The sequence below is a fragment of the Polypterus senegalus genome, chromosome 10 (genome assembly GCF_016835505.1).
Source record: "Polypterus senegalus isolate Bchr_013 chromosome 10, ASM1683550v1, whole genome shotgun sequence".
NCBI lineage: Eukaryota > Metazoa > Chordata > Cladistia > Polypteriformes > Polypteridae > Polypterus > Polypterus senegalus.
In genome coordinates this window covers 14,839,983-14,867,884 of record NC_053163.1, presented here as the reverse complement: position 1 = coordinate 14,867,884, position 27,902 = coordinate 14,839,983, and the positions used below count along the sequence as shown (strand labels likewise).

At 41.2% G+C, this 27,902-nt stretch overlaps 1 protein-coding gene across 1 annotated transcript in view; it reads right to left on the bottom strand.

Moving 5' to 3' along the window:
- Positions 1 to 12,102: 12,102 nt before the first annotated feature.
- The window catches only part of ift27 (intraflagellar transport 27 homolog (Chlamydomonas)), a 37,335-nt gene continuing 21,535 nt past the window's right edge, over positions 12,103 to 27,902 (bottom strand). The window contains exons 4-7 of the mRNA XM_039765289.1: positions 18,836 to 18,895; positions 18,192 to 18,309; positions 14,828 to 14,937; positions 12,103 to 12,483 (exon numbers count right to left, since the gene is read on the bottom strand). Coding sequence (XP_039621223.1) covers positions 12,385 to 12,483; positions 14,828 to 14,937; positions 18,192 to 18,309; positions 18,836 to 18,895 — 387 coding nt within the window. The 3' untranslated portion in view covers positions 12,103 to 12,384. The remainder of the gene's footprint in view (positions 12,484 to 14,827; positions 14,938 to 18,191; positions 18,310 to 18,835; positions 18,896 to 27,902) is intronic.

The following is a 27,902-nucleotide window of genomic DNA, read 5'->3' as shown; positions in this document are numbered from 1 at the left end:
CAATCAAGCTTTATACGCAAAATGACCCAGAAGTCTTCTCTCATACCTTAGCAAATGACAGCCGCAGCTTAATTCAACAGAAAACATTGCCAAAGACAGGTCATGACTGCCAGAGAGAAGTGCCAGGATTCAATGTTCACACTAATGGGCTGTGGGTACCCTCGTGAGAGTGGTGATTGTTTAACTGGGGCTACCGCTATAGAGCCCAGTGATGAGCCTTCACAAATTGTGGACGTCACCTTACTGATATACAAGCAAATGTTCTGGCACTGCAAAAACGATAAATGAAGTCAAAGGGGTGTGATGGTTTCCCATTGAACCCGACCTTCAGATTATTTCTTGCACACTGAGGGCAAAGGAGGGAAAAAAGTCATCAACTATACTGAGCTAATGGATACAATACACAATACAATTTATTTTTGTAGAGCCAAAATCGCACAAGAAGTGCCGCAACGGGCATGAACAGGCCCTGCCTTTTGATAGCCTCCTAGCTTTGAGTCTCTAAGAAGACAAGGAAAAAACTCCCAAAAAAAAAAAAAAAACCTTGTGAGAAAAAAAAAATGGAAGAAACCTTGGGAAAGGCAATTCAAAGAGAGACCCCTTTCCAGGTAAGGTTGGGCAAGCAGTGGGTATCAAAAAGAAGGTGGTCAACACAATACAATACACAGAACAGAACACAAGTAATCCTCAATACAATATAACAGTGCAATCGAAATCTTACAAGTACAGAGCAGAATTCAACAGTAGATGATATCACATAATAGGATTTGGAGACCTCAGCCATCAAGCCACCTCCCCCTATTGGCCATTCCACAGCTGAGTCAACTCTGGGCCAGCCAATCCGATGAAAGGACCCCTCTACGCGTTGATTCCTACGATCCTCCATCAGAGATGACTTTACCTTAGACAGGAAAAACAACGTGGCAGGTGGACATTGGCACCAAGTGGCACATTTGAGTACCGAGAAGAGAAACAGAATAGGTGAGGATTAGTAACAATTCTAACTATCATATTACAGTGGAGGCGGCACGGTGGAGCAGTGCTAGTGCTGCTGCCTCGCAGTAAGGAGATGTAGGTTCGCTTCCCGGGTCCTCCCTGTGTGGAGTTTTCATGTTCTCGCCATGTCTGCGTGGGTTTCCCCCCACAGTCCAAAGACATGCAGGTTTGGTGCATTGGCGATCCGAAATTGTCCCTAATGTGTGCTTGGTGTGTGTGCCCTGCGGTGGGCTGGCGCCCTGCCCGGGGTTTGTTTCCTGCCTTGCGTCCTGTGTTGGCTGGGATTGGCTCCAGCAGACCCCCGTGACCCTGTAGTTAGGATATAGCGGGTTGGATAATGGATGGATATTACAGAGGAACCTCAGGTCATGAACATCTCGGAACACGTACAACCAAAAAGTTCACCAAACTTTTGCATCTGTTCACGACCACGCACTCGGGTGACGAACAAGCCACTTTCCCTTCCAGGTAGTACGCGCTGATGATTTCCGCACGTGTTCAGTCTCTCCCTATACATTGTTATTGGTATGTTAGTTTTCTTGGTTGTTTATGGTAAGTTTTGGTATAAATTAAGGATTTTTAAAATTTTCATTTTTTTCCCTGTGCTTAAAACTCATTTAAAAAAAGTGTTTACAGCGAGCGGGTTCGTAAGGCTGTAGCGGGAACTCTTGCAATGTTAGTTTTCTCTGTTTTCTCAATGTTATTCAATGTTTTTACATTTAGTTTACTATTGCACTCTGCATTCTGTGGTATAATTAACTATTTTTGTGCTTAGAAATCTATAAAAAAAATATATTTACATACAGTTTGTATGGTCTGGAACGGATTAATTGTATTTACATACAATCCTTTGGGGGAAATTAGTTTGGGTCACGAATAAATCGGGTTGCAACCAGAGTTTTGGAACGAAGTACGGTCGTGACCCGAGGTTCCACTGTACTTATGTTTTAGTGCTAAAGACTAACAACAGAGATTCAGTCTGTCAGTTAATCAGCAGCTCTAGTCAGGGTGTGCTAAACTAAAGTTGTGAGCATTCAGCTAAGATTTGAAAGCTGAGACCGAAGGGGCATCTCTTATGGTAGCAAGCAGACCATTGCACAGTTTAGGGGCCCTGTAACTAAAAGCTTGATCTCCCACTGTTATTTTATTAATCCCTGGAATCATAAGCAGACTGGCATTTTGATATTTTACTGTACGTTCTGGTTTGTAAGTCATGATAAGTTCAGATAAGTACGCTGGACCTCGGCCATTTAAGGCTTTATATGTTAAAAGGAGAATTTTGAAATCTGCCCTAAACTTAACCGGGAGCCAGTGTAAGGATTTAAGAACTGGAGTTATGTGTTCGTATTTTCTTGTTCTTGTAATACTTCTTGCCGCAGCATTTTGGATTAACTGGAAGCTGTATAAAGAACAGTTTGAACATGTATCTCAGTGATGTGGGCCGTTTTCACTAGATGAAAACCATCCATCATCATTATCCATAATTTTCACTCCTATTACCCTGCTGAGGGTTGTGAGCTGGGCTGACCAGGCCAATGTATCCTCCAGTACCTGCAGGCAGAATCAAACGAGAACAATGTGTTTCCCAGAAAAAAAAAAAAAACAGACACATGAAATAAACGACCAAGTAGTGTGGTAGAGAGTAGGATTTTATGGATCATGAGATCTCAACTTGATGTTATTTTAAAGAATCTAGGAGAATGGGATCGGCAAGCTTAATGGCCTATTCTTGCCAAAATGGTTATAATAACTCCTCCGGAGCGTTATAATTGTGCTCCTCATCCTTGACCTCATTCTTACAACAGATTTTACAAATTTGAGAGAAAATCAACAACCTCCACAAAACTGCTGCTGCTGCTGTGGCACTGATCCACTTTTTAACCATCTTGATCACCTGTACCGTCACATATAAAAGGGACCCCCTAAGATGGTTGAACTCCTCAACTTGCTACCTGAAGGGAAAAAGACTCTTTTCCAGGAGACCATAGATTTGAGAGTGCTGATCGGCACAGGCGAGCATTTTATCTAAGAACCGGTTTGACCCTCTACGCGTCCCCATTTCGCCTTCAGCACCTGGTGATGTATTAGTGGTAGGTGATTCCATCGTTAGAAACCTTAATGTCGCATGCCCTAATGCAAAATCGTTTGTTTCTTGTTTTCCCGGTGCTCGTGTCCGAGATGTAATGAAACGTGCGCCAGCAGTCTACGAGAAACACAAGGAGAGGGCAGTTGGATCAATCGTCTTGCATGCCGGCGTAAACGATATAAGGCACCGACAATCAGAAATCCTGAAGGCTGACTTCGCAGCTCTGATTAGAGACACGAAGGAGAGGACCCCATCGGCAAAGATCTTCGTTTCGGGTCCACTACCTCTCGTCAGACGATCCAACGAGTACTACAGTCGTCTGCTAGGGTTGAACAACTGGCTACAGGGTTTCTGCAAGAAGAAGGATGTCGGCTTCATCAACAATTGGAATCTCTTTTTGGAAAGGCCGCGTCTCTTCAAGCGTGATGGCCTGCATCCGAACAGTTTCGGCGCCCGGGTCCTCTCCGAAAACATATCGAAGGTAATTCGTTTTTCTTGACTATCTATCTCTGCTCTTAACCCCTTCCGAAATAATACTGCTGTGCCAGGACATGATGAATGTTTAATAGAGTCTTCCGTTAAAGTTCACACCATTAATACTGTAATAAGCAATCTCAATGCACGTAGAAAACCTAGGAAATACGGCATAAACTCCAATAATCTAATTAAAATCACTATTTTAGAGGAACAATGTATTAAAACTATAAAACAGATCACAGATTAAACAAAAATATACACAGAGCGGCTAATAATAATAATTTAGTTCCTATTCCAAATAACAATAACGCACATAGTACTCATCTCTGCACCTCCGAAACATTAAATATGGCACTATTAAATGTCAGAGCTTTAACTAACAAAACGTTTTTATCAACGATCTTATTAGTGATAAAAAATAGATCTTATTGCACTAAATGAAACATGGCTGAATTCAGATGCGCGTCAGTTTTAATCGAATCTGCCTCCGGATTACAGTTTTACTCATTCAAACCGCCAGGGAAAAGGGGCGGATTGGCTAACATTTACTCGAGCCGATTAAAATGTAAAGATGTCAGTTTTGGTAAGTTCAAGTCCTTTGAGTATCTCGCCGTTGTTATTCATGGAGATTCTCAAGTTCTAATACTATCCGTGTATAGACCTCCTAAATATAACGTCGTTTTTGAGGAATTCTCTGACTTAATGTCAATTTTAATTACTAACTATGACACACTCCTAATAGTTGGCGACTTTAATTTTCATATAGATAATCAGTGTGATCTAAAAGTAAAAGAATTTATGAACCTCCTGGATTCTTTTGATTTGAGACAACTCATAAATCAGCCTACACATAAAGCAGGTCATACATTAGACTTAGTGATTACTAAAGGACTGAAAGTTGATATAAAACAGATCATTGATATTGGTCTATCAGACCATTTTCTTCTACTTTTTAATATAGAAATAATGATAAAAAACACTCATGAGAAGCATATTGTTAAAAACGCTTCTTTGATTCGCAGCAGCTTTAAAACTTACAAACATTTTAAGCAATCAGTCCGTTTATAGTGCCAGCTATAATAGCGAGGACAATGTAAATAGTAAGGTGGAAAGATTTAATTCTAAAGTGAGAGCTGCTGTTGACATAGTTGCACCTGAAAAGACAGTGAAAAAATCTTCTAGCATTGGTATACCATGGAAGACCCAAAGAGTGTCTGATTTAAAGAGAACATGCCGTAGAGCTGAGCGTCAATGGAGGAAGAGTAAACTTACTATCCACCACGAAATATTAAAAGTCAAAATAACAGAATACAATAACACTGTCCGTCTTGAGAGACGCTGCTATTTCTCTAATATTATAAATAACAATGCTAGTAATCCTAGAGTCTTATTTTCAACAATTGATCGCCTACTAAACCCAGGTAGCTCAAAGGAATGCCTCCTAAGTGCTTCCAGTGAAACCTGTGAGGCTGTCGCTGTATTTTCAATCAAAAATTAATGATATTAGAAATAACATAGTATATCTCCCCAACACTAAGGATCCCCTAAACCCCAACATCCTGTTATAAACAAATTAAACTCTTTCACTAGGATAGATTTACCTGATTTACAAAAATAATATCTCAATTAAAACCCTCCACCTCGTCCTTGACCCGATACCAACAAGGTTTTTCAAAGAAGTATCAGGCGTGCTAATTGATAATGTTCTTGACATAGTAAATTCGTCACTAGATACTGGGGTCTTCCCAGACTGTCTTAAGACTGCTGTAGTTAAACCCCTACTTAAGAAACATAATCTTGACCCTCGCTCTTGAAAATTTTAGACCCATCTCTAACCTGCCCTTCTTAAGTAAAGTTCTAGAGAAGGCAGTCATTATGCAGTTAAATGACCACCTAAATAAACATGCTATTCTTGATAAATTTCAGTCAGGTTTTAGAACAAATCACAGCACAGAAACTGCACTCGTTAAAGTAGTAAATGACTTGCGGGTAAATGCAGACAGAGGCCATTTATCTGTTCTCATCCTCTTAGATCTGAGTGCTGCATTTGACACCATTGATCACAACATTCTTAGAAATCGCCTTAGTCAATGGGTGGGCCTCTCTGGCAGTGTCTTAAATTGGTTTGAATCCTACCTGACAGGGAGAAAATATTTTGTTAGTTGTGGGAATTACAACTCGAAGACACATGATATCCAATATGGTGTTCCACAAGGCTCTATCCTGGGTCCGCTGTTATTCTCAATCTACATGCTTCCGTTAGGTCAGATTATCTCAGGGCACAACGTGAGCTACCACAGCTATGCTGATGACACACAGCTGTACTTATCAATAGCACCTGATGACCCGATTCTATTGATTCACTAACACAATGTCTGACTAGTATCTCAGAATGGATGAATAGTAATTTTCTCAAGTTAAATAAAGAGAAAACTGAAATTTTAGTGATCAGCAATAATGGATACAATGAGGCTATTAGAAATAAACTGGATACATTAGGATTAAAAGTCAAGACGGAGGTAAAAGCTTAGGGGTGATTGTTGACTGTAATCTGAATTTTAAATCACATATTAATCAGATCATTAGGACAGCATTTTTCACTTAAGAAACATAAGTAAAGTTAGACCTCTTTTATCACTGAAAGATGCTGAGAAATTAGTTCACGCGTTTGTTTTCAGTCGACTAGATTACTGTAACGCACTCCTCTCAGGACTACCCAAAAAAATATAAATCGTTTGCAACTAGTGCAGAATGCAGCTGCTAGAATCCTAACTAGGAAAAGAAAATCAGAACACATTACTCCAGTTTTGATGTCACTACACTGGTTACCTGTGTCATTCAGAATTGACTTTAAAATTCTGCTTATGGTTTATAAAGCCTTAAATAATCTCGCCCCATCTTATATATCGGAATGTCTGACACCTTATATTCCAAATCGTAACCTCAGATCCTCAAATGAGTGTCTCCTTAGAATTCCAAGAACAAAACTTAAAAGAAGTGGTGAGGCGGCCTTCTGCTGTTATGCACCTAAAATCTGGAATAGCCTGCCAATAGGAATTCGCCAGGCTGATACAGTAGAGCACTTTAAAACACTGCTGAAAACACATTACTTTAACATGGCCTTTTATAACTTCATTTTAATCGTAATTTAACTTAATCCTGATACTCTGTATGTTCAATTCATCATAACAACTATTCATGGTGGCTCTAAAATCGGTACTGACCCCTACTCTCTTTTCTGTTTCTTTTTCCGGTTTCTTTGTGGTGGTGGCCTGCGCCACCTCCACCTACTCAAAGCTTCATGATGCTCCAACAATGATGGACGGATTAAAAGGAAGAAGTCTACGTGACCATCATCATCATCAAGCCCTTCCGTGAGAACCCTAAATCCAAAGAGGACTGTTTCATTTATGTTAGGTAGAATGCCCAGAGGGACTGGGCGGTATCATGGTCTGGAATCCCTACAGATTTTATTTTTCTCCAGCCGTCTGGAGTTTTTGTTTTTCTGTCCCCTGGCCATTGAACCTTACTCTTATTCGATGTTAATGTTGATTTATTTTTTATAATTATGTCTTTCATTTTTCTATTCTTTAATATGTAAAGCACTTTGAGCTACTGTTTGTATGAAAATGTGCTATATAAATAAATGTTGTTGTTGTTGTTGTTGATGTGTATCCCAATCACATTCCAAAATGTGTTGGAAATCACCATGAGGACAGTATGAGACCATGATGAGACCATCATGAGTCCATGATGAGATGACTGCTGAGACCATGAGGACGGTATTATGTGCAAACAGCAGAGATGTAATCCTTAGGTTCCCAAACTCGGATACTTTCCAATCCTATGCCTTGATATTTGTCCTCGAACATCATGAACAGGACAAAGGTCAAGATACATGCTTTGGGGGCTCCAATGTGCACTTTTACTCCACAGACAGGAAACTGAATGGCACACAAATGCGGTCCCAGAACCCGATACTCAAGCACCTCCTACAAGATACAATGGGCTACACGGTCATAAGCTTCTTCCAAATCTACAAATCACATGGAGACAGCATTGGTAAATTCCCAAGACCACTCAAATACCTATGCAGGGGTAAAGAGTTGGTCCACTGCTCCACAAATATAAATGAATCTGTACCGCGACATTCCACCAATGCTTCTGGAGTTATCAAGTGGTTCTCCAAAACTTCTTCATAACTTCACCCAACTCCACCCACCCACACACAGACACACAGTGCATTGCTTTGGCCATTGATACAGCTGCCATCTTTTTTGCCGGGCCAGCTCTCTCAGTTAAATTTAGAGACCACCCTGCTAACATTGCACAGACATTCTCTTTCCACTCTTGTCCACCAACAGAACCCTGATCAGATCTCCTTGAACCTGCCTCCGATACTGAGATTCTGAATAGGGTCCTTTCAGACTCTGACCTTCGTCCTAAGTTGAAGAAGATGGTCTTCCAGATGTACAGTTACCAGTCACCAATTAGTCACTCCCAGCATAGCAGGTTGGAGTTTTCCAGGTCTGCTTGAGGAAGCTAACAACCAAATGATAGCTTAGCACCTCTCTTCATCCAAAACTCCATAACATACAGCCACCGTTCAGAGGACACAATTATATTGACCTTGTTGTTCAAGGTACTCTACTACCAGGTATACCTATGAGCATCTATGTTTCTGAAGATGGTGATTGTTACGGGCAATTCAAGACTATCACAGAAATCCTCACTTGAGTTTAGATCAGATTCCTTCAAATTATGCCCATTCAGGAATTTCCTTCATTCTCTGAGTGAAAGCTTCTGTCTCCCTGTAGGACCACAGAGTCAGGAGACTGTGCTCCTTCACACACTAAATCCAATATCTCTGAAAAGAAGAACAGTTTTTTGTGCACACATGCAAACAACAAAGTTTTCTAGTCTGCAACTCAATGACACTTTGAGGCAACCATTTTATCTACCAATACTAATTCCAAGGGTATGTGCAGCCGGGGACTTGCAAGTGTCCAAATGCACTCGCTGGGCCTCTCCTGTGGTGTAATTCAAAACAGATGTAAGACCACCTTGATCTTGAAGTTTGGTTCCACAACCAATGCTGTTCGTAGAAGCAAGTCCAACTATATCTAAGCTACTTTTCAACCTCCTGTACAAGCCTCAGAGACGTTATTTTGCAAGTCCAAAAGCCAGTTTCCATTGCCAAGGAGAATGCCTAAGTCCTGCCTGTCATTGGTTGCACCCTGTACCCCATTCTTATCTTTCACCTTTTTTTGTTGGTGAGCCTACACAGCAACTTTGTGTGGCTTTTTCTATCTGAGCCTAAGAGGGATACATGGGCCATCTTACCACCAGGTGTTCACAGGCAAATTCCACTAGAAGTTCTGGCGTCTCGATTGGGTTCTGGTATCATTGTTCCTATTGAGGATCTTTCGCTCACTAACTTGAGACTATTACGAGGGTCTTGGAGTTCTGACTTCTTGATTGGGTTCCAGTATTACTGTTCCTGTTGAGGATCTATTGCTCACTAACTTGAGACTATGAGGTGTGGCAGAAAAGTGATGAGACTGATTTTTTATTTACCAAAGTTTTTATTTTTTTCAAACATCAATGTTATCCACTTCAAAGTAGTTCCCTTGGGCAGCAACACACCGATGGAGACGTTGTTGGTAGCAGCGCTGGAAGTCTTCAACCGGTATGGTCTTCAGCATGTCCGTTAGACTCTTTTGGATGTTTTCTAAAGTCCCGAAATGACGTCCTTTGAGGACATTTTTCAGTTTAGGAAAAAGGAAAAAGTCACACGGACTGAGGTCAGGTGAATTAGGGGGCTGGGGAACCACAGGATTGCCTTTTGAGGTCCAAAATTATGTTATGGCGAGGGCAGTTTTTCGGCACCATTTTGGCACAGACCATGACCGCATGTGCAAATGTTCAGTCAAAATTTGATGAACGGTAAATCTGTTCAACGTTAATTGTTCACTCAACATTCTTAATGTTAAACGACGGTCTGATCTCACAAGAGTGTTCACACGTTCGATGTTTTCATTGGTTTTCGAAGTTGAAGGCCTCCCTGAAAAACTTGAGCTCGGGATAAAGAATGTTCCCCATAGGCCTGTTTTAAATTTTCAAACGTCACACTTGCCGATTCTCCAAGCTTAACACAAAATTTAATGGCACAACGTTGCTCCAAATTCCGCTGTTCCATTTTGCGTGACGCACAACCAAAAACACAACTTCGCTAATAGCAGTCACAAAAATCACGTAGTTAACAGAAGGAGTTGAAACTCGCACTGAGCTATGGGAGGGTGCTGATACACGTGCTCTATCAAGGACAACAGCGCAGCGTTGCCAGATCGTTTGCAGTGTTGCCAGTCTCATTACTTTTCTGTCACACCTTGTATTACGAGGGTCATGGAGTTCTGACTTCTTGATTGGGTTCCGGTATCACTGCTCCTATTGAGGATCTCTCGCTCACTAACTTGAGACTATTACAAGGGTCATGGAGTTCTGACTTCTCGATTGGGTTCTGGTATCACTGTTCCTATTGAGGATCTCTCACTCACTAACTTGAGACTATTACAAGGGTCATTGTGTTCTGGCTTCTCGATTGGGTTCCGGTATTACTGTTCCTATTAAGGATCTCTCACTCACTAACTTGAGACTATTATGAGGGTCACAGAGTTCTGGCTTCTCGATTGGGTTCCGGTATCACTGTTCCTATTGTGGATCTCTCCCTGACTAACTTGAGACTATTACAAAGGTCATAAATGGTCTGTTTGTTGTTTGGCCTTTCCTGTATGACCAATTTGCCGTGAGGAGAACATAGTGCCCGACGACCTGTTTCTAAGGCTTACTGAAGCAAACAACACTAAACCAGCCACCACAGCAGTGTGTGTAGCAAAGGCAGATTGACAACTTGAGAAGTAAATCAGAAAATGAGGAATACCGGTACCAAAGTATGTCACACTCCTTAACAATCTTTAGTTTAAGGTAAAAGGTGGAACTTCAGAAGATGAATTCTGGCAGTTGGCAAGATCAGGGCTGTCTTAACGCATGGGCACGCTGCGCAGTTGCCCGGGTGGCCCCATGCTAATCTATGTATTGTGGCAAAGGCGCTATATAGGCATCAACCCGACACAGACTGACAACGGAGGCACATGTAAAATAAACAAAAAGAACTTTTATTTTTCTTCAGCCTGTGGGCACATCTTCCCCGTGTCCCACAGGCCCAACACAGTCCCAAAAGCAAAAACACCCCAAATCACACTCTTCCTCCACTACTCCTCCCAGACAGCTTCGTCCTTCTCCTCCCGACTCTGGTGCCTACAGTAGTGGCTGCAGGCTCCTTTTATAGCACCCCCGAAGTGCTCCAGGTGCTGTTGACCTACTTCAGGCTGCACTTCTGGGTGTGGCTACAGTCCAGCCCACATGGGCTCATTAAGCCATGCAGCTCCCCCTGGTGGTGGCCATGGAGTCCAACAGGGATGAGATCCAGTGTTCCACCATTGTGGCCCTGATGCAACCAAATGTTCTGGGGGATGTAGTGTGCATCCTATGGCTGCGCCCCCGGATCCAGTATCAAAGGGGCGTCCCGGCAGGGCAAGGGTCCCGGCTGTCCGCCACAGTATGTTGTAACTTGCTGAGGGGTTGTGTAGGTAGGGGTCCCCAGTGCACTGCTTTGCCTGGGGGCCTATAATGCTGTTAAAAACGACCCTGGGCAAGATACCAGCTCATAATTAAAAAAAAATAAATGAGTACATGAAAGCATAAACAACTGTTTACCAATTAACACATTCACCTCATCAGGCAACACTGCTACTTGCACCATCCTGCTGCTCTTTAACGTATCCCTCTTATTTGTTTTATGGTAATTTACATTGCTTGACGTCGGAATCAGATTGGCCTACATCACACCACGTTTCAAACTATACACACTTTGTATGATGAATACATGGAAAAAAATGTTTGGAAAATATGCTCTCAGCTCCTATAGAAGGATATATTTATCTTACTGTTAATTAATATGTATTGAAAATGAATCATGAGCACATAAAAGAAATAATAAATTTTATTAAACACGAGCACTGTAAGAATTAGACCCGTTATTTTTTATGTATCTGAATAAGCTAGAAACCACTAATTAATATATTACAGACTAAAGGATGGGGAGAGTGAATTCCACTACTCCAGATAAGAGATGTGAACTCGAGGTTGTAAATACTGGCAGTGACAACTGGACCAATGCCATGTGGGTAAGATGCAACACCGAGTGAACTGGGAAGTATTGGTGGAACCAGTTGGAGACAAGATAGTGGGGAATGGAATGATATGGGAGTCAGGTGATAGAGGCAAATGTGAGATAAGAATTGTAATAAATAAATAAATCCTTGGGTGCTCATTTTACTTGATTTGAGTCTGTGTATGCATCCACAGACTCCATGCGTCATCTTGAGAAAAGTCGGGCTGCTGTGACCTCCGCCACGACACCCCCAACCATCCCACCCCACCCAAAAAAAAAGGAGAAATATAAAGCACAGCCCTGAGGAATTTTATTAAAAAAGTTTTTTTTATTTGTTGACCCTAAACTGGTACATCTTCTGAAAGAGGAGCTCTCAACGGGCTACTAAGCATCCAGTGGAGTTTGGGACCACTAAAGAAGATAAAAGCATCTTCAAGTATACTCTTCAAGTATAACAGTGGTAATAAGAACACCAACGTGCTCCAGTGAGCCCCCCACAGTTTTTGCATATAGACCGGATCACAGTCCATCTTACCCTCGGTGGGCTCCTTGGGAGTGATGTTCTGATGTTTGGACCCAATGGTGTGCTTGGTTAAGCAAGGGCTTGGATCACTTCCAGTTTTTCCCGATAAATATTATGGAAGGCCAGAGCCAGGTTTCGAAAAGGTGCCTCGTGGTTCTCAGTTTCTTTCTGCAATACAAAGCAAAAGTGAATGGGACTAAAAAGAATAGCAAGGCCTAATACAGAATGAGAACAAAGTGATCCCTAAGCCAGGAACTTATGGTCTGACAACAATACTGTAACTGAGGCCACCTGGGATTTGTCAGTTCCCTTTAGCATACACACACAAGTGGGAATTAAATGAATTTCCGTAAACCCAGACCTGAATAGAACAGCTTTGCCATCCCTACAGACCCAGTGCCAGTACTTGTAAAGGTCTACATCAGCAGGGTTTGGTCCTTCCTCATTATCCAGAGATGGCAGCATTTCTAAAGCAACAACATCTAGGCCTTTCAAATTGACCCGGATGCCCCATTGATTTTGAGAGTGGTTTGGTTCACCCCAGTGACTCACAAACTATGGTATCTCAGAGTCCATGATATTCCCATAAACCCCAGAGCTTGTAAACATAAGCCATCTAAGACTGGTGCAGATCAACAGACCTCAGTTTCTAGCAATTTCAGCCAATGGACAATTTACCCATTTCCAATTAGAATTCACCCAGCGATGGAAATGTAGTCAATTCCCATAAATCCTGAAACCCTTGAACCTTAAGAAGTCAATTATACCAAGCTGACCCTGGCCTGACTGAAGTGCCTGGCAGTGTTACTTAAGTCATTAACATTTTTTTTCTATTTCCATAAGCACTCACAGACCAGTAGCTGTTGTCTATTCCCATAAACACCAATACCACGATACTTATTCAACCCTGTTAAGGTCTGCCAAACCAGCTTGATTTGTTAAATTCCTTTTGACTCCGAGATCCAAGTATCTATAAAGGTCAGTTATGCCATCCTTTCTATGGACCCAGATAACCCAGTGCCTGGAACATTCCCCTACACCAATGCTTGGTCTCATCCAATTTCAAATACATCGGGTCAGGTAACCCAGCACTGATATTTCTCACTGACATTATAATCTTGATACTGGTAAATGTCATTGAAGTCAAGTCAGGTTGGGAAGCAGGCACTGGTACAGCATGTCGCCACACCCACCACATGATAAAACAGCTTGGGATCCTGGTTAACAACCCCCCAGGAAGACATGTGGTCCAATCGCTCCCAATGGAAATGACCCTCTCTCTGCGTCAGGGCAGATGTTACGTGGGCATCCCCTTGGCCTGGTCCAGCCATTCGTGTCGTTAACAATGAAGATCTGAGCCGGATCACCCTTGGGAAATCCCGCCACCTGGCCATAGTGCCATAATTGACGCTCCCTCACAATGCAGGTAATGTGCATCATTCGGGACTCCTTGAGCAACAAAGTCAAACCAGCGGTACCCAAGGACTCTCAGTACTGAAGGAGTCAGCTAAACTAAAAGAGTTTGGTTACTTTCGATAAAGCCAGATGTTCCAGGCCTTGTAATGATAAGCTAAACAAACAAGGTTTGGTTTATCCTCATTGATTCGTGCATATAAAAAGATTAGCTACACCAACGAAATTGTATCTAAAGAGGTAAGCTAAACCAACAAGATATGGCCTCCTCCCACAGAACCAGGTACCCCACTGCTTGTAGAGGTCAGCTAAACCAATAGAGCCCGTTGCCTTCCCCTAAAGCCCAGAGCTTGTAAACATCAGTTAAAACAGCAGAGACCGGTGATTGCTGTCCACAGAACTCAGCGTTAGGCAAGCAGAGAACTGCCTGCTGCTTAGCAAAGTTAGGCCAGGATGTGTGCATTTCAACAACACTAATAAGAATGGAATCCATTCCTATAAACACGAACACCAGAGTACCTATTAAAGTCAGCTATTCCAGCCAGGCTCTGCTCACTGCTAAAGAAAGCAGGCCCTCCAGCTGCAGATAAGGCCATCTAGTACACCAACAACTTGTCCATGCCCACTGAGCCCAGTGCCTAGCAACTCTAGCCATGCTTCATCAGACTGGTCCATTCCCACAGATTCCAGTGTAATGTTTTGCTGGCGTGAATGGGTATGCAATTTTGCACAACTGCAGTAGATTAACACTTTTGATGAGTAGGCACATTATCTTCAGATTTCTAGCTGAATCTGTTCTACAGCCTACTAGAACAAATAAAAATGAGAAGACGAAAGACCCACCAGTTTATCATTTACACCTTGGCTTTATTTACTTATCTCCTCTTTACAGGCTGTGAAATATCACACAAAGTGTTTTTCTTCATTTTAGCAGCTAATTCCAAGTGTTACTTTCGAGTCACTTCATTCTTGTACGCGGTCAAGTGCTAAAGTCAGACGGGCACAGTTTGGTTAGGTGACAAATTCAGCAAAAGCTGTAAGGTGTTACAAGAGACTTAGGGGAGGGGACGGGGGGGTCAACAGTGAAGAGGATACTTACCACTGATGTTTCAAAGTATTCCAGTCCCTGACTCAGTGCCCACTCTCGAGCGCTTTCAGTGTCCACAGTGCGTCTCACCGACAGGTCTGTCTTGTTACCTACCAAAACCCCTGTTCAACACAATTACAAAGAAGAGGTAGGAAGTTTAAATAAACCAACTCTTATACACAAACATACATATACATATATTTATATACACACATACATACATACACATACATACATACATACATACATACATACACATATATATACAGTGGGTACGGAAAGTATTCAGACCCCCTTCAATTTTTCACTCTTTGTTATATTGCAGCCATTTGTTAAAATCATTTAAATTATTTTTTTTCCTCATTAATGTACACACAGCACCCCATATTGACAGACAATAAAAAGAATTTTTGAAATTGTTACAGATTTATTAAAAAAGAAAAAGTAAGTAAGTAAGTATTCAGACCCTTTGCTCAGTATTTAGTAGAAGCACCCTTTTGAGCCAATACAGCCATGAGTCCTTTTGGGAAAGATGCAACAAGTTTGTCACACCTGGACTTGGGGATCCTCTGCCATTCCTCCTTGCAGATCCTCTCCAGTTCTGTCAGGTTGGATGGTAAACGTTGGTGGACAGCCATTTTTAGGTCTCTCCAGAGATGCTCAACTGACAAGTGATGAGCAGTGTCTGGTTGTCTCTACATACTGAGGAGAGGCAAGACACATGACAACCCGCATGGAGTTTGCTAAAAGACACCTGAAGGACTCTGAGATGGTGAGAAATAAGATTCTCTGGTCTGATGAGACCAAGATAGAACTTTTTGGCCTTAATTCTAAGTGGTATGTGTGGAGACAACCAGGCACTGTTCATCACTTGTCCAATACAGTCCCCACAGTGAAGCATGGCGGTGGCAGCATCATGCTGTGGGGGTGTTTTTCAGCTGCAGGGACAGGACGACTGGTTGCAATCGAGGGAAAGATGAATGCGGCCAAGTACAGGGATATCCTGGACAAAAACTTTCTCCAGGTTTACCTTCCAACAAGACAATGACCCTAAGCACACAGCTAAAATAACGAAGGAGTGGCTTCACAACAACTCTGTGACTCTTCTTGAATGGCCCAGCCAGAGCCCTGACTTAAACCCAATTGAGCATCTCGGAAGAGACCTAAAAATGGCTGTCCACCAACGTTTACCATCCAACCTGACAGAACTGGAGAGGATCTGCAAGGAGGAATGGCAGAGGATCCCCAAATCCAGGTGTGAAAAACTTGTTGCATCTTTCCCAAGAACACTCATGGCTGTATGAGCTCAAAAGGGGGCTTCTACTAAATACTGAGCAAAGGGTCTGAATACTTATGACCATTTGATATTTCAGTTTTTCTTTTTTAATAAATCTGCAACAATTTCAAAAATTCTTTTTTTTATCTGTCAATATGGGGTGCTGTGTGTACATTAATGAGGAAAAAATTAATTTAAATGATTTAAGCAAATGACTGCAAAATAACAAAGAGTGAAAAATTGAAGGGGGTCTGAATACTTTCCGTACCCACTGTATATATATACACACACACACACACACACATACATATATATATATATATATATATATATATATATATATATATACACATATATATATATATATACACACATATATATATATATACACACACATATATATATATATATATATATACACACACACACACAGTGCTACCTTGAGATACGTGTGCCCCACCGTACAAGTTTTTTGAGATATGAGCCATCACTAGGTCGATTTTTTGCCTTGAGTTATGAGACAAAATTCGAAATACGAGCCATCAAAGAGCATTCCGAGGAACTGACGACGGAGGAGTTGACGGGACTACAGACGCGGCAACATACGGAGGTTCTGCAGGAGATTGGTATCATGGAGGAGGTTATCTCTTAAAGTGAGATAAAGGAAATGTTTGCAATGTGGGAAAAAGTTTTGAACTTTAAAGAAAAGAAACACCCTGAAAAAGTTACAACTGATCATGCAATGGCGCTATTTAATGACACTTGCCTAACTCATTTCAGAAACATTCTAAAGGGGAGGACTAAACAAAGCTCCTTGGACAGGTTTCTAGTGAAACACATTGAGAATGAAAGTGACGAAAGCATGGCAAAAAAGAAAAAAACTAGTGAAGAAGAATAATTGAGTTAAGCAAAAGTGAAGTGAAAGAAAAAAAACATTACAATACACTAATCGGCTTCGCCAACATCTGTTTACTTCTTTAGATTCTCTTTTATGTATTAGGTTTTATTTTGTTTGTATACAATATTTGTTCATTATAAATACATTTTTCTTATGTTGAAAATATTTAACAAAAAATTGGGGTGGTTTTTTGGGGGCTGGCACGAAGTAATCTCATTTCAATTAATTTTAATGGGGAAAATTGATTTGAGATACAAGCATTTTGACTTATGAGCTCGGTCACTGAACGAATTAAACTCGAATTTCAAGGTATCACTATATATATATATATATATATATATATATATATATATATATATATATATATATATATATATATATATATATATATATATATATATATATACTGTATATATAATAAAATAATCCTGAAACGAAACAAGACTTTTTAGCCTGGGACGAGACGTGACTTTTTTAGAGAGAAAATTTCAAATTCCAAGAGACGAGACTTTGTACCAAGAGACTTAACCAAGCTTGGGGCGACAAAGAGTAGATGACAAAGTAGAATGTCGTAAAGAATTCAAATATGTTGGCGCGGTAAACATGCAGAGCAGGTTAGAGATTAAGAAAGTACTAAAATTCAAAAGTCTCAAAAAATGATAGTAAAAATCACATTAGCACAAAGAAAATGTAAATTATTACTGTTCTGTTGCAATAACGGAACAGCAAAAAGAGATGGAATATATGGACATAGGTGATATGACAGAAATATGTAGATATTGTTTGGCTAATTCGTCTAATTGGTGTTGCCATCAGGGAAAAGTAGTGTTTCTTCCCAATGTAGAGGCGTATCCGTGAGAATTAAAAGATTTGTTGTTTGGTGAAAGTGAAATCCACAAATGTGAGCAGCAGACGCGTGAAGTGGCATGATTGTAGAGCAGGTTGGGGATGTTGGCGAGCGAAGAGAGCAGAAGGTGAAGGCCCTTAGTATATATGTGTATATTATATATACTAAATATATATATATATATATACTAAATATACATAATATTTAATTTATTCATTAATATGTATGTAGTAAAACACCAATTTAAGCACTAAGAGAGTAAATGGCAGACTAACGCTACATCTTTTCTCGCTAGTAGAGACAGGAGATAACAAATGTGAAACATCAAAAAGTGTTGAAAGAGTTCACTACGCACCTGGCATTTGAAGGCGCTGGGTGTGCACCCTGGCTCTCTCCAGCCACTTAGCACAGCTCTTAAAGGACTGCTCGCTGGTGACATCAAACACGAGGCACAGGACTGATGGCTGACCCCACTGTACAGAGAAGAGAAGGCTGTGAATTAAAGGCAGGAGACAACTGCAAGACATACCTCGGAAAGAAGCTCCGGGTGTTCTGGACCCATTTGGAACTAAACTGATAGCCCCTCAATTCTTGGACCCCCTGTTACTTTGATTATATTCTTTTAATCAGTCCTCTGAATGGAGGTCACTGCTGCTTCATGAACAGTCTACTGTAGTAATGCCCTGTACCCATCACTGCTAGCACACCGTCTTATCTATCATAACAGAATGGGCCTCGTGTTTATAAAATACCAGCCGTTTAATGTTGACCTCAATCAAATAACCATGCTAAACCATTAATAAAGGATTTGGATCTTCAGTATCTTCAAGTGATGATTTCATATTACCTTGTTTTCTGTCTTTACTTTCTAAATAGGTAGGGGAAGAGGTATTTAATCCAAACAAAACAGCATACTGTATGTCATACTGATTTTAATTTATTGTATCCATTTTAAGGATTTCAATGCAGGTCTATAAATAATATAAATGTTCCACTCACCAGCTTTTCGACCGAGTCCAGAAAGATGTCTTTGCCTGCAGAGTCAAATATAAAGAACTCCTGTGCAAGAAAAACAAAACACACCAAAAATAAAAAAGCATGAAGACAATTGAAGTTTACTGCGCCAGTAATGGAGCCGAGCTGTTTAATTAGTGAAGGGATTTCACCAGCATAGGCTGACCTGGTCAGGGGCATCAGGGGATGAAGTTAAGAAGTGCAATTACTTAAAGACTACTGGGCATATAAAGACACCACGAGAAAACAGCGATATAAACACTGATCTGTAAATAATGGCGGTGGAACCTGCTAACTTATGGTGAGTTTCGCTTACAAAGCTACAGATAAGAATGTTTCACAAAAATCAGTGATAGAGACTTTGACAAGCTAATAGACCGCAGCGATTCTTTCTGTATTCAGGTTTTCCTTTATTTAGGTGCACTTTGGTGAATAACAGATACATTTAATTAATCCCTGATGGTTTACCACTTAGTATTTGTGGCAGTGAGGTTTACTTTTCAGATAGCCAGACAGACAGCATTGGGTGAAAAAAAAAGAAATGAGCCCTAAATGGGTGCATCAGTCCATCTGGATAAAATAAGCTGTGCCACCCTGCTGCCCTCCTGTTGTAGATTTAGTGCTAATTACAGGCTGAAATAAAAGTCAAAATTGCATGCAGCCAATCTGCAGAAAAGGTGGCACACAGTGGTTAGCTTTGCTGCTTCACAGGTGTTCATGGTTTAAACTCCACAGAGTTCTTTCTCCTTTTTTCCGTTCAGTATCCTATAAACATGCTGGGTGTTCAGTTGGTAGCTGTAAATTAACCCTTTATGATGAGTGTGTTCAGCAGTGGACTTCTTTCTTCTTCTTTCGGCTGCTCCTTTTATGGGTCACCACAGAGGATCATCTTCCTCCATATCTTTCTGTCCTCTTTATCTTGTTCTGTCACACCCATCACCTGCATGTCCTCTCTCACCACATCAATAAACCTTCTCTTAGGCCTTCCTCTTCTCCTCTTGCCCATCAGCTCTATCCTAAGTACCCTTTTCTCAATATACTCAGCATCTCTCCTCTGCACATGTCTAAACCAACGCAATCTCGCCTCTCTGACTTTGTCTTACAGCCGTCCAACCTGAGATGACCCTCTAATGTCCTCATTTCTAATTCTATCCATCCTCGTCACACCCAATGCAAATCTTAACATCTTTTACTCTGTCACCTCCAGCTTTGTCTCCTGCTTTCTGGTCAGTGCCACCGTCTCCAGCCCATATAACATAGCTGGTCTTACTACCGTCCTGTAGACCTTCCCTTTCACTCTTGTTGATACCCGTCTGTCACAAATTACTCCTGACGCTCGTCTCCAACCATTCCACCCTGCCTGTACTCCCTTTTTCACTTCTCTTCCACAATCCCCGTTACTCTGTACTGTTGATCCCAAGTATTTAAACTCATCCACCTTGGCCAACTCTACTCCTTGTATCCTCACCATTCCACTGACCTCCCTCTCGTTCACACACATGTATTCTGTCTTGGTGGTCCTACTGACCTTCATTTCTCTCCTCTCTAGAGCATATCCTCACCTCTCCAGGGTCTCCTCAACCTGCTCCCTACTATTGTTACAGATCACAATGTCATAGTCCACAGGGACTCCTGTCTAATCTCGTCTGTCAACCTGTCCATCACCATTGCACATAAAAAAGGGCTCAGAGCCGATCCCTTACGTAATCCCACCTCCGTCGCTCCTACTGCAGACCTCACCATGGTCACACTTCCCTCGTACATATCCTGTACAACTCTTATGTACTTCTCTGCCACTCCCGACTTCCTCATACAATACCACAGCTCCTCTCGAGGGACTCTGCATTATTGCTTTCTCCAGGTCCACAAAGACGCAGCACAACTCCTTCTGGCCTTCTTTATACAATTAAAATAAATAAGCTGCTCAAACACACTGACAAAAAAAACTCAGTGCCTTAGGTGGCTTAGACATGTCTAATATCACCATTTGTAAAGGCTTCATGTCAAGTTTTTACAGTAAGCCAAACCCAAGCGACCCCATTTCTATCAGCAATCTAACAGCTTAGATTTTAAAAATATTGTATAACAACATCACAACGGCTATATTACTGCTGTAAACTGCTGCTGCAGATGATTACAACAACTTCTGAAGTCACTTAAATGACACCTCAAAGCTCAATGGCACATTGCAGAGACAAACATGTGCATTAAAGTGTAGTACGCTGCCATAAAACACATTTCTTTTATAGACAGTTATTCTTGGGTCTCCAGAAGTCAGACATGCTTATCTCTCCATTCATCAATTTTCCATCCTGCTTTTTTCTCATCAGGTTCATTTTCGCTAAGCCTAGCCCAGCCACAGTGAGCACAAGATAGACAATAAATCTCATACAAAAGCTCTATTTAGTGTCGCAAATCAGCACACGGGAAGAATTCTTTATTTGTTCAAAGATGGAAGGCTGATAGTTGGCAGGTCTCTTTGACACACATACGTTACAAGTCACAGTGGGCACTCCGACATGGGAGCATGAAGTGACTGTGTGTCAATATGGTCAATCTTCTTCTTTTAGATGCTCTCGTTAGAGGTTGCCACAGCGGATCATTCTTTTTGTACTGTTGTCAACATATTGATTTGGCAAAATTTCACACCGGATGCCCTTCCTGATGTAACCCTCCCTATTTATCCCGGGCTTGGGACCGGCATAAGGAAACACACTGGTTTGTGCATCCCCTGTGGCTGGGTTTGTGTCAATATGGTCAATACTCACTGTAAATTAGGGGATGACTGGGAATTCTCATGTAACCAGAAACCTAACCAGGTGACAACACTCTGCTACCCGTAGGACAGGCATGTGCCTTTATCCATCTTCAGAATCTGTGGGAGCCAGGTTAAAAAAAGTGAAAACTCACGCACATAGTGGCATAGTGATAATTCATAGTGCCCAACCTGCCTATCCCTAGAACAGAGGTGGGTAGTAACGAGTTACATTTACTCTGTTACATTTACTTGAGTAACTTTTTAAAAAAATTGTACTTCTAAGAGTAGTTTTACTGCACCATACTTTTTACTTTTACTTGAGTACATTTGTGAAGAAGAAACGCTACTTTTACACCACTACATTGGGCAACACTCGAATTGTTACTTTTTTTCCATTAGATACACTATATTTTTGCCAGACAGAAGCCGCCAGTGGGTCTACTGCATGACTGTTTCACCAATCAAACGTAGCAACAATAATCACAAGACTCCTCTGTTTCACCAATCAGACATAGCAACAATAATCACATGGCTCCGTTTCACCAATCAAGACGTGGCAACAATAATCACATGGCTCCGTTTCACCAATCAGACGTAGCAACATTAATCATAAGACTCCATTTCACCAATCAGACATAGCAACAATAATCACATGGCTCCGTTTCACCAATCAAATGTAGCCATGCAGTCACATGACCACACACAAACTGTGGCGGCACAAACTCCTCACAGATAGCGGGCAGGGAAAGAAAGAATACATGAAAAATGAGAGCCAACTCCTGCTGAAGCTTAACCATCACTTCACTGAGTGAAGAACCAAACATGCACAGACACAGACAGTCAAGGTTGTCAGAGACGGCTGGGGAGGCGACCCGGCCGGGACGTCCAGGAGAACCGGAGGAGGACTTGCGCCTTCCCCAGACCATGTGGAGGCGACCACCCTGGTTGCTTTGGGGACCACAGGTAGGGAGCTTGGAAGCTCAACCCTGTAGGGGCCCGTGGTCACCGCCAGGGGGAGCCCCCGTGCCTTTGGAGCCCTGGACCTCAGCACTTCCGCCACACCCGAAAGTGCTGGGGGGGAAGAGGAGAAGGGACATCCGGAGTGCTTCCGGGGATACAGCCAGCACTTCCGCCACACTGGGTTGTGTCAGTGGGAGATTGCCAGGAGACACCTGGAGCACATCCGGGTGTGGATAAAAGGGGCCGCCTCCCTTCATTCAAGGCTGGAGTCGGGTGAGGAGAGGAGGTCTGAAGACTGAGGCAAAGTGTGTGCAAGGCCTGGACTTGGGGTAAAGTGGGTTGTGTGGCACTGGTTGACTTTTGTAAATAGTTTGTAAATAAACGTGTGGTGGTGTTAACAACATGTCTACCTGTCTGTGTCCAAGGCTTAGTCCACAAGGTAAAGTGAGACTTCTTATATGTGCACAAGCTGCCTTGTTCTAATGTTATTTTCTATCAGCTGTGCTATTTGGAGGGCAAGTAAATCTGCAGTATTATACTGTCAGTGTACAGGACATCCCGTCACTGTAAGTAGTTTGCACTGTTCAGACATCCATGTCACCTACTGTAGGTATCGGCTTCAAAAGCTTTGTTATGAAAAACTGAGATTTGGAACATTGTGTTATTTGTGCATCTTTATTTTATAAAGATGTTATTTATTTTTACTCATTTTTTATTTTATTTTTGGAAATAGCAGAATTTGCCCATTATTTTATATTTTTGTCTGTCTTATTACAACATTTCTAAAAAATAAAACATTTATTATGATCAATTACTCAGTACTTGAGTAGTCTTTTCATCAAATACTTTTTTACTTTTACTTGAGTAAGTTTTTGGATGACTACTTTTATTTCTACTTGAGTAATATGATTTTGAAGTAACGCTACTCTTACTTGAGTACAATTTTTGGCTACTCTACCCACCTCTGCCCTAGCATATGGGAGCAAACCAGAGTGCATAAAGCCCAAAAGACTAAGAAAATCACAACTAACAAGTTGATTTGCATTGATACTGTTTGGCACAGCATGGTGGCAAAGTGTTTAGCTTCCTGGGTCTGTTGTCGATTTGCACATTGTATCCATGTCCGAGTGTGTGTGTGTTTTCTGCATGTACTTTGGTCCCCCTCCAAACAACATCCCCAGAAATGTGTGTGTGTGTGTGTGTAAGGTTGAGCTACAACTCTATAGTTATCCTCTCTGAGCACTGGTGTGTGTGTGTGTGTGTGTGTGTAACTTACCCAGCAATGGTCTGACACATGCACTATGCCAATTATTGCTAAGATTGGTTCCAGGCACAGTGTTCCTAAATTATATTAAGCAGGATTTAATATGGTAAGGCATTTCTGGTGGTTGCTGTTAAGCTGGGTGGCAAGGTGGCGCGGCGGTAGCACTTCTGGAAGTTCCTTATGTGACACTTGCCCCATGCTCACAGGGGTCCCCCCCCCCAAGACCAAATACATGCAGGTTAGGTGGATCAGCAATGCTAAATTGGCTCCTGATGTATGTGCATGTGTGTTTTCACCCTGTGAAGGGCTGGCACCCTGTACAGTAATTGTTCCTGCCTTGTGCTCTGTGTTTGCTGGAATAGGCTCCAGCTTCTTTGATGGATGGATGGATGGATACTACTGAGTTCTCCATGGCCTTAAACTGGATAATGGATTGACAAATTTGTGTTGACACAATATGGTGGCCTCTATGGTTCCATGCACAGGTCTTTGGAAGATACCCATCAATCACTAGCTTTCTAGTACAAATGCAGCAATTTGAATCTAGCAAAGCCATCACAAGCTATCAGGGCTGAGCTAACTTCCTCAGGTTTCTGTCGTTCCTGAAACGATGTTAAGGTTGGTACAAACCTGCCTTTTATATTCTACTAATCGATTTGAGAGTTTTTAAAAGTATGAGACTCAACCCATTTCCTTTTGGGCCACACATAGTCGTGAATCACATTTGTACTCAAAGGAAAACAAGTCGCGTACGGTTTCCAAAGTGAATTGTGATGGGTTACTGCGGGCAGTTTAAGCACTCACTATTGCTACCCAATGGTGGCAATTCTCTGAGGGTGTATCCCCAACTGACCCCAAGCCCAACTGGGAGATGACTGTTGGCATTGATTCTCTGAGGGGAATCAATGGGATGACTGTAGGCACCAGAAACCTGAGGGGCATCACGGACTGAGTCATAAAAACAAAAAGAAGGACAAAATTGGGTTGTGAGGAAAAACAAATTAAAGAACACTAGCCTATAACATCAAAAAATGGGGACTGTGTGCACAAAGGCTCACACTTTCATATCATTTAAGAACCACCCAAAACAAAACTGCATATCTTAGAAATGTAAAACTTCCCCCAAGTGTAGCGGATGTCACACACGTTGTCTCAAATAATAAAGGAAGAGCTGTTTTGGGTACTTTTTGTTCCTGTCTCATGATGTCTGTTGCAGAATTAAAAGCTGATTGGCTAAAGAATATCAGCTTTGATGTTGTTCCAGGATCAACTGAAACCCAGAAATAAGACCCACCAGTATTACATGTCATTGAAAGATAGTCATTCAGTAGGAAACCGAACATGACGCAGGTTAGGGAAATCCAAAAGTATACATGTTTAGCCAGCTCCGCAAATGGTTTCCAGGGAGGTGAGACCGAATCAAACAGCTTAATTAACTCAAGGGTTTCATTCAGTTTCACAAGCCAAAAGGCAGCAGAGCAAGTGAGTGAGTGAGACGCATTGGAGCTGAAAAAGAATAAAAAAAATAATAACAACATGCAGCACAGGGGCGGTGTGCATTTCAATCTTAGGCAAAAGCCTTCAAGCTGCCATAATTATTGCCTGCTTCCACCGTAACTGATTTGTTTTTAATAAATATGCATTCCATAAAAGATACCATCACTCATAATGCAGCACCCAACATTTCACCTGCCTGCAGAAAAACAGGATCTGTGTGACAACTAGGCAGACTGGAGTCAAAGTCAGAAGACTCGGTGGGACCCAAAGAACTAACTTGTGAAACAAGCAATAACAAAGAATGAAAACATTAAAAGAAAGAAATGTTCTCCATCACTGACTACAGGACCTAGAAAAAGATTTCACCCCCTTGGAAGTTTTCAAATTTTGCTGTTATAAAACATTGAATCGCAGTGGATTTAATTTGGCCTGTATGACACTGACCAAGAGAAAAAGACTCTTTAATGTCAAAGTGAAGACAGATCTGTGAATATCAGTTACAAAGTAAAACACAAACTAAATGATCACACGAGTATTCATTCACATCACTATCATAAAATCAGTAGTCAACAGAAAAATGCTATCAGAGTCAAAAAAGGAAATTAAATCCACTAGGATTCGATAGATAGATAGATAGATAGATAGATAGATAGATAGATAGATAGATAGATAGATAGATAGATAGATAGATAGATAGATAGATAGATAGATATTCATTTTAGTATAGTAGGCAGGATAGATAGATAGATAGATAGATAGATAGATAGATAGATAGATAGATAGATAGATAGATAGATAGATAGATAGATAGATAGATAGATTTTAGTCTAGATTAATCTTATCTATCTATCTATCTATGGTATTCTGTCTGTTATAATAAAATTAATATCTATCTATCTATCTAATATAATATAAAGGACAGCACGATGGCATTGTGGTAGTGGCAGACCAGAGGTTTGTGCCCAGGGTGCTCTCTGCTCCCTCAGATATCTCTGTGGAGTTTGCATGTTCTCCTCATATCTGTGTGGGTTTCTAAGTCATGCTGGTTAGGTGGACTGGTGAAGCTCTACTGGCCCCTCGTGTGTGTTCACCCTTCGATGGAGTGGCATCACACCTGTTTTGTTCCTAACTTGTGCCTATCTATCTATCTATCTATCTATCTATCTATCTTGCCTACTATACTAAAATTATTATCTATCTATCTATCTTGCCTACTATACTAAAATTAATATCTATCCTGCTTACTATACTACAATATCTATCTATCTCCAGTGGGAAATTTGGCTTTTTTTACAGAAGCTCTTTAAATAAATAAATACATAAACAAATAGGTGGATAAGTAGGAAAATAAATAAACAGAAACACTTTGGTCTGAACAAACACCAGAATGACTATAAAGCAAGAAAATTAAAAAGAAAGAAAAATCCTGACTTGTGTGGTATAACAATAAAATGTGAAAAGTTCCAAGGGGGTGAATACTTTTTAGAGGCACTGCACCGTCACTCATAATACAACATTTGGTCTGCCTATAGGAACACAGGATCTGTGTGACAATTAGCCAGCTTGGTATGCCAGTCTTTGTGCCCACAGTACTAACTGGTGAAACCAATGATAAGAAATGATGTAAAGAAAAATTATTGTGCATGCCTAGCTAGATGTAACCACAATGAGACATCAGATTCAAATGCAGTCACTTAGTCTGTCCATGGCGCCATCATCCACCCAGTCTGTGAGTCTAGTAAAGAAAGAAATTGGGGGTAAAACGTGTCGAATAACACGGACACTGCAGCCACCTCAACTCTGCTAGAGAGGTTTCTAATGCAGGAGTGAATGGGTGTGGTGGTTGTTTGGGGGGGTGGTGTGCATCTTTCTTGCTGGCATCTTTCTGTTATTAGCAATGCATCCCAAGCTGCTGACAGGCAAGCAATTAAACTGCGGCCCTCAAAAAACAATTTATTGCTCGCAGTGGCGTTTTTTTAAGTAGTATGCTAATATCTTTTGGGAAATGTCCTTGTAGTACACAGAACAGTTTGTAAAGTCTTTCAACCCCCGCTACCCCCTTAATTGATCGGCCAAGCCACTCTGCAGCATTAACTAAAGCAGCACAGGGTAAAACCGAAGACAATTACACGTGAAGCAAGTCCTTCGCTATTGCCTGCCACAAGGGTCTTTTCAGTAATTTATTTCTAAAGAAAATGGATGTTGCCTGCCACAGGTTCACTTATTATTTTTAGGAGTTTACTCAGCACTGCATGGTGATCCAGTCCCCCACACCACCCCCTCCATTGTTGTCAAGTCTTTATTAAGTGGTGCAAGTTTCAAATTTCATAATTCCACATTAGACTGAATTTATATATGGGTGGAAAGGATGCATTGGATATTCATCCACAGTAGTAATTATAAATGTTATGTGAATATCATGCTACTCAAATATTCAGAAGAGCGTAATAGAAACAGTAGCACAGAAGAAGCCCGATAAATAACACTGGATAGAAATGACTATCAGAGCATTAAATGCCAAGTAAAAGATAAGAAATGAAAAACCAACAAAAGAAAATAAAAAGCAGGAACAC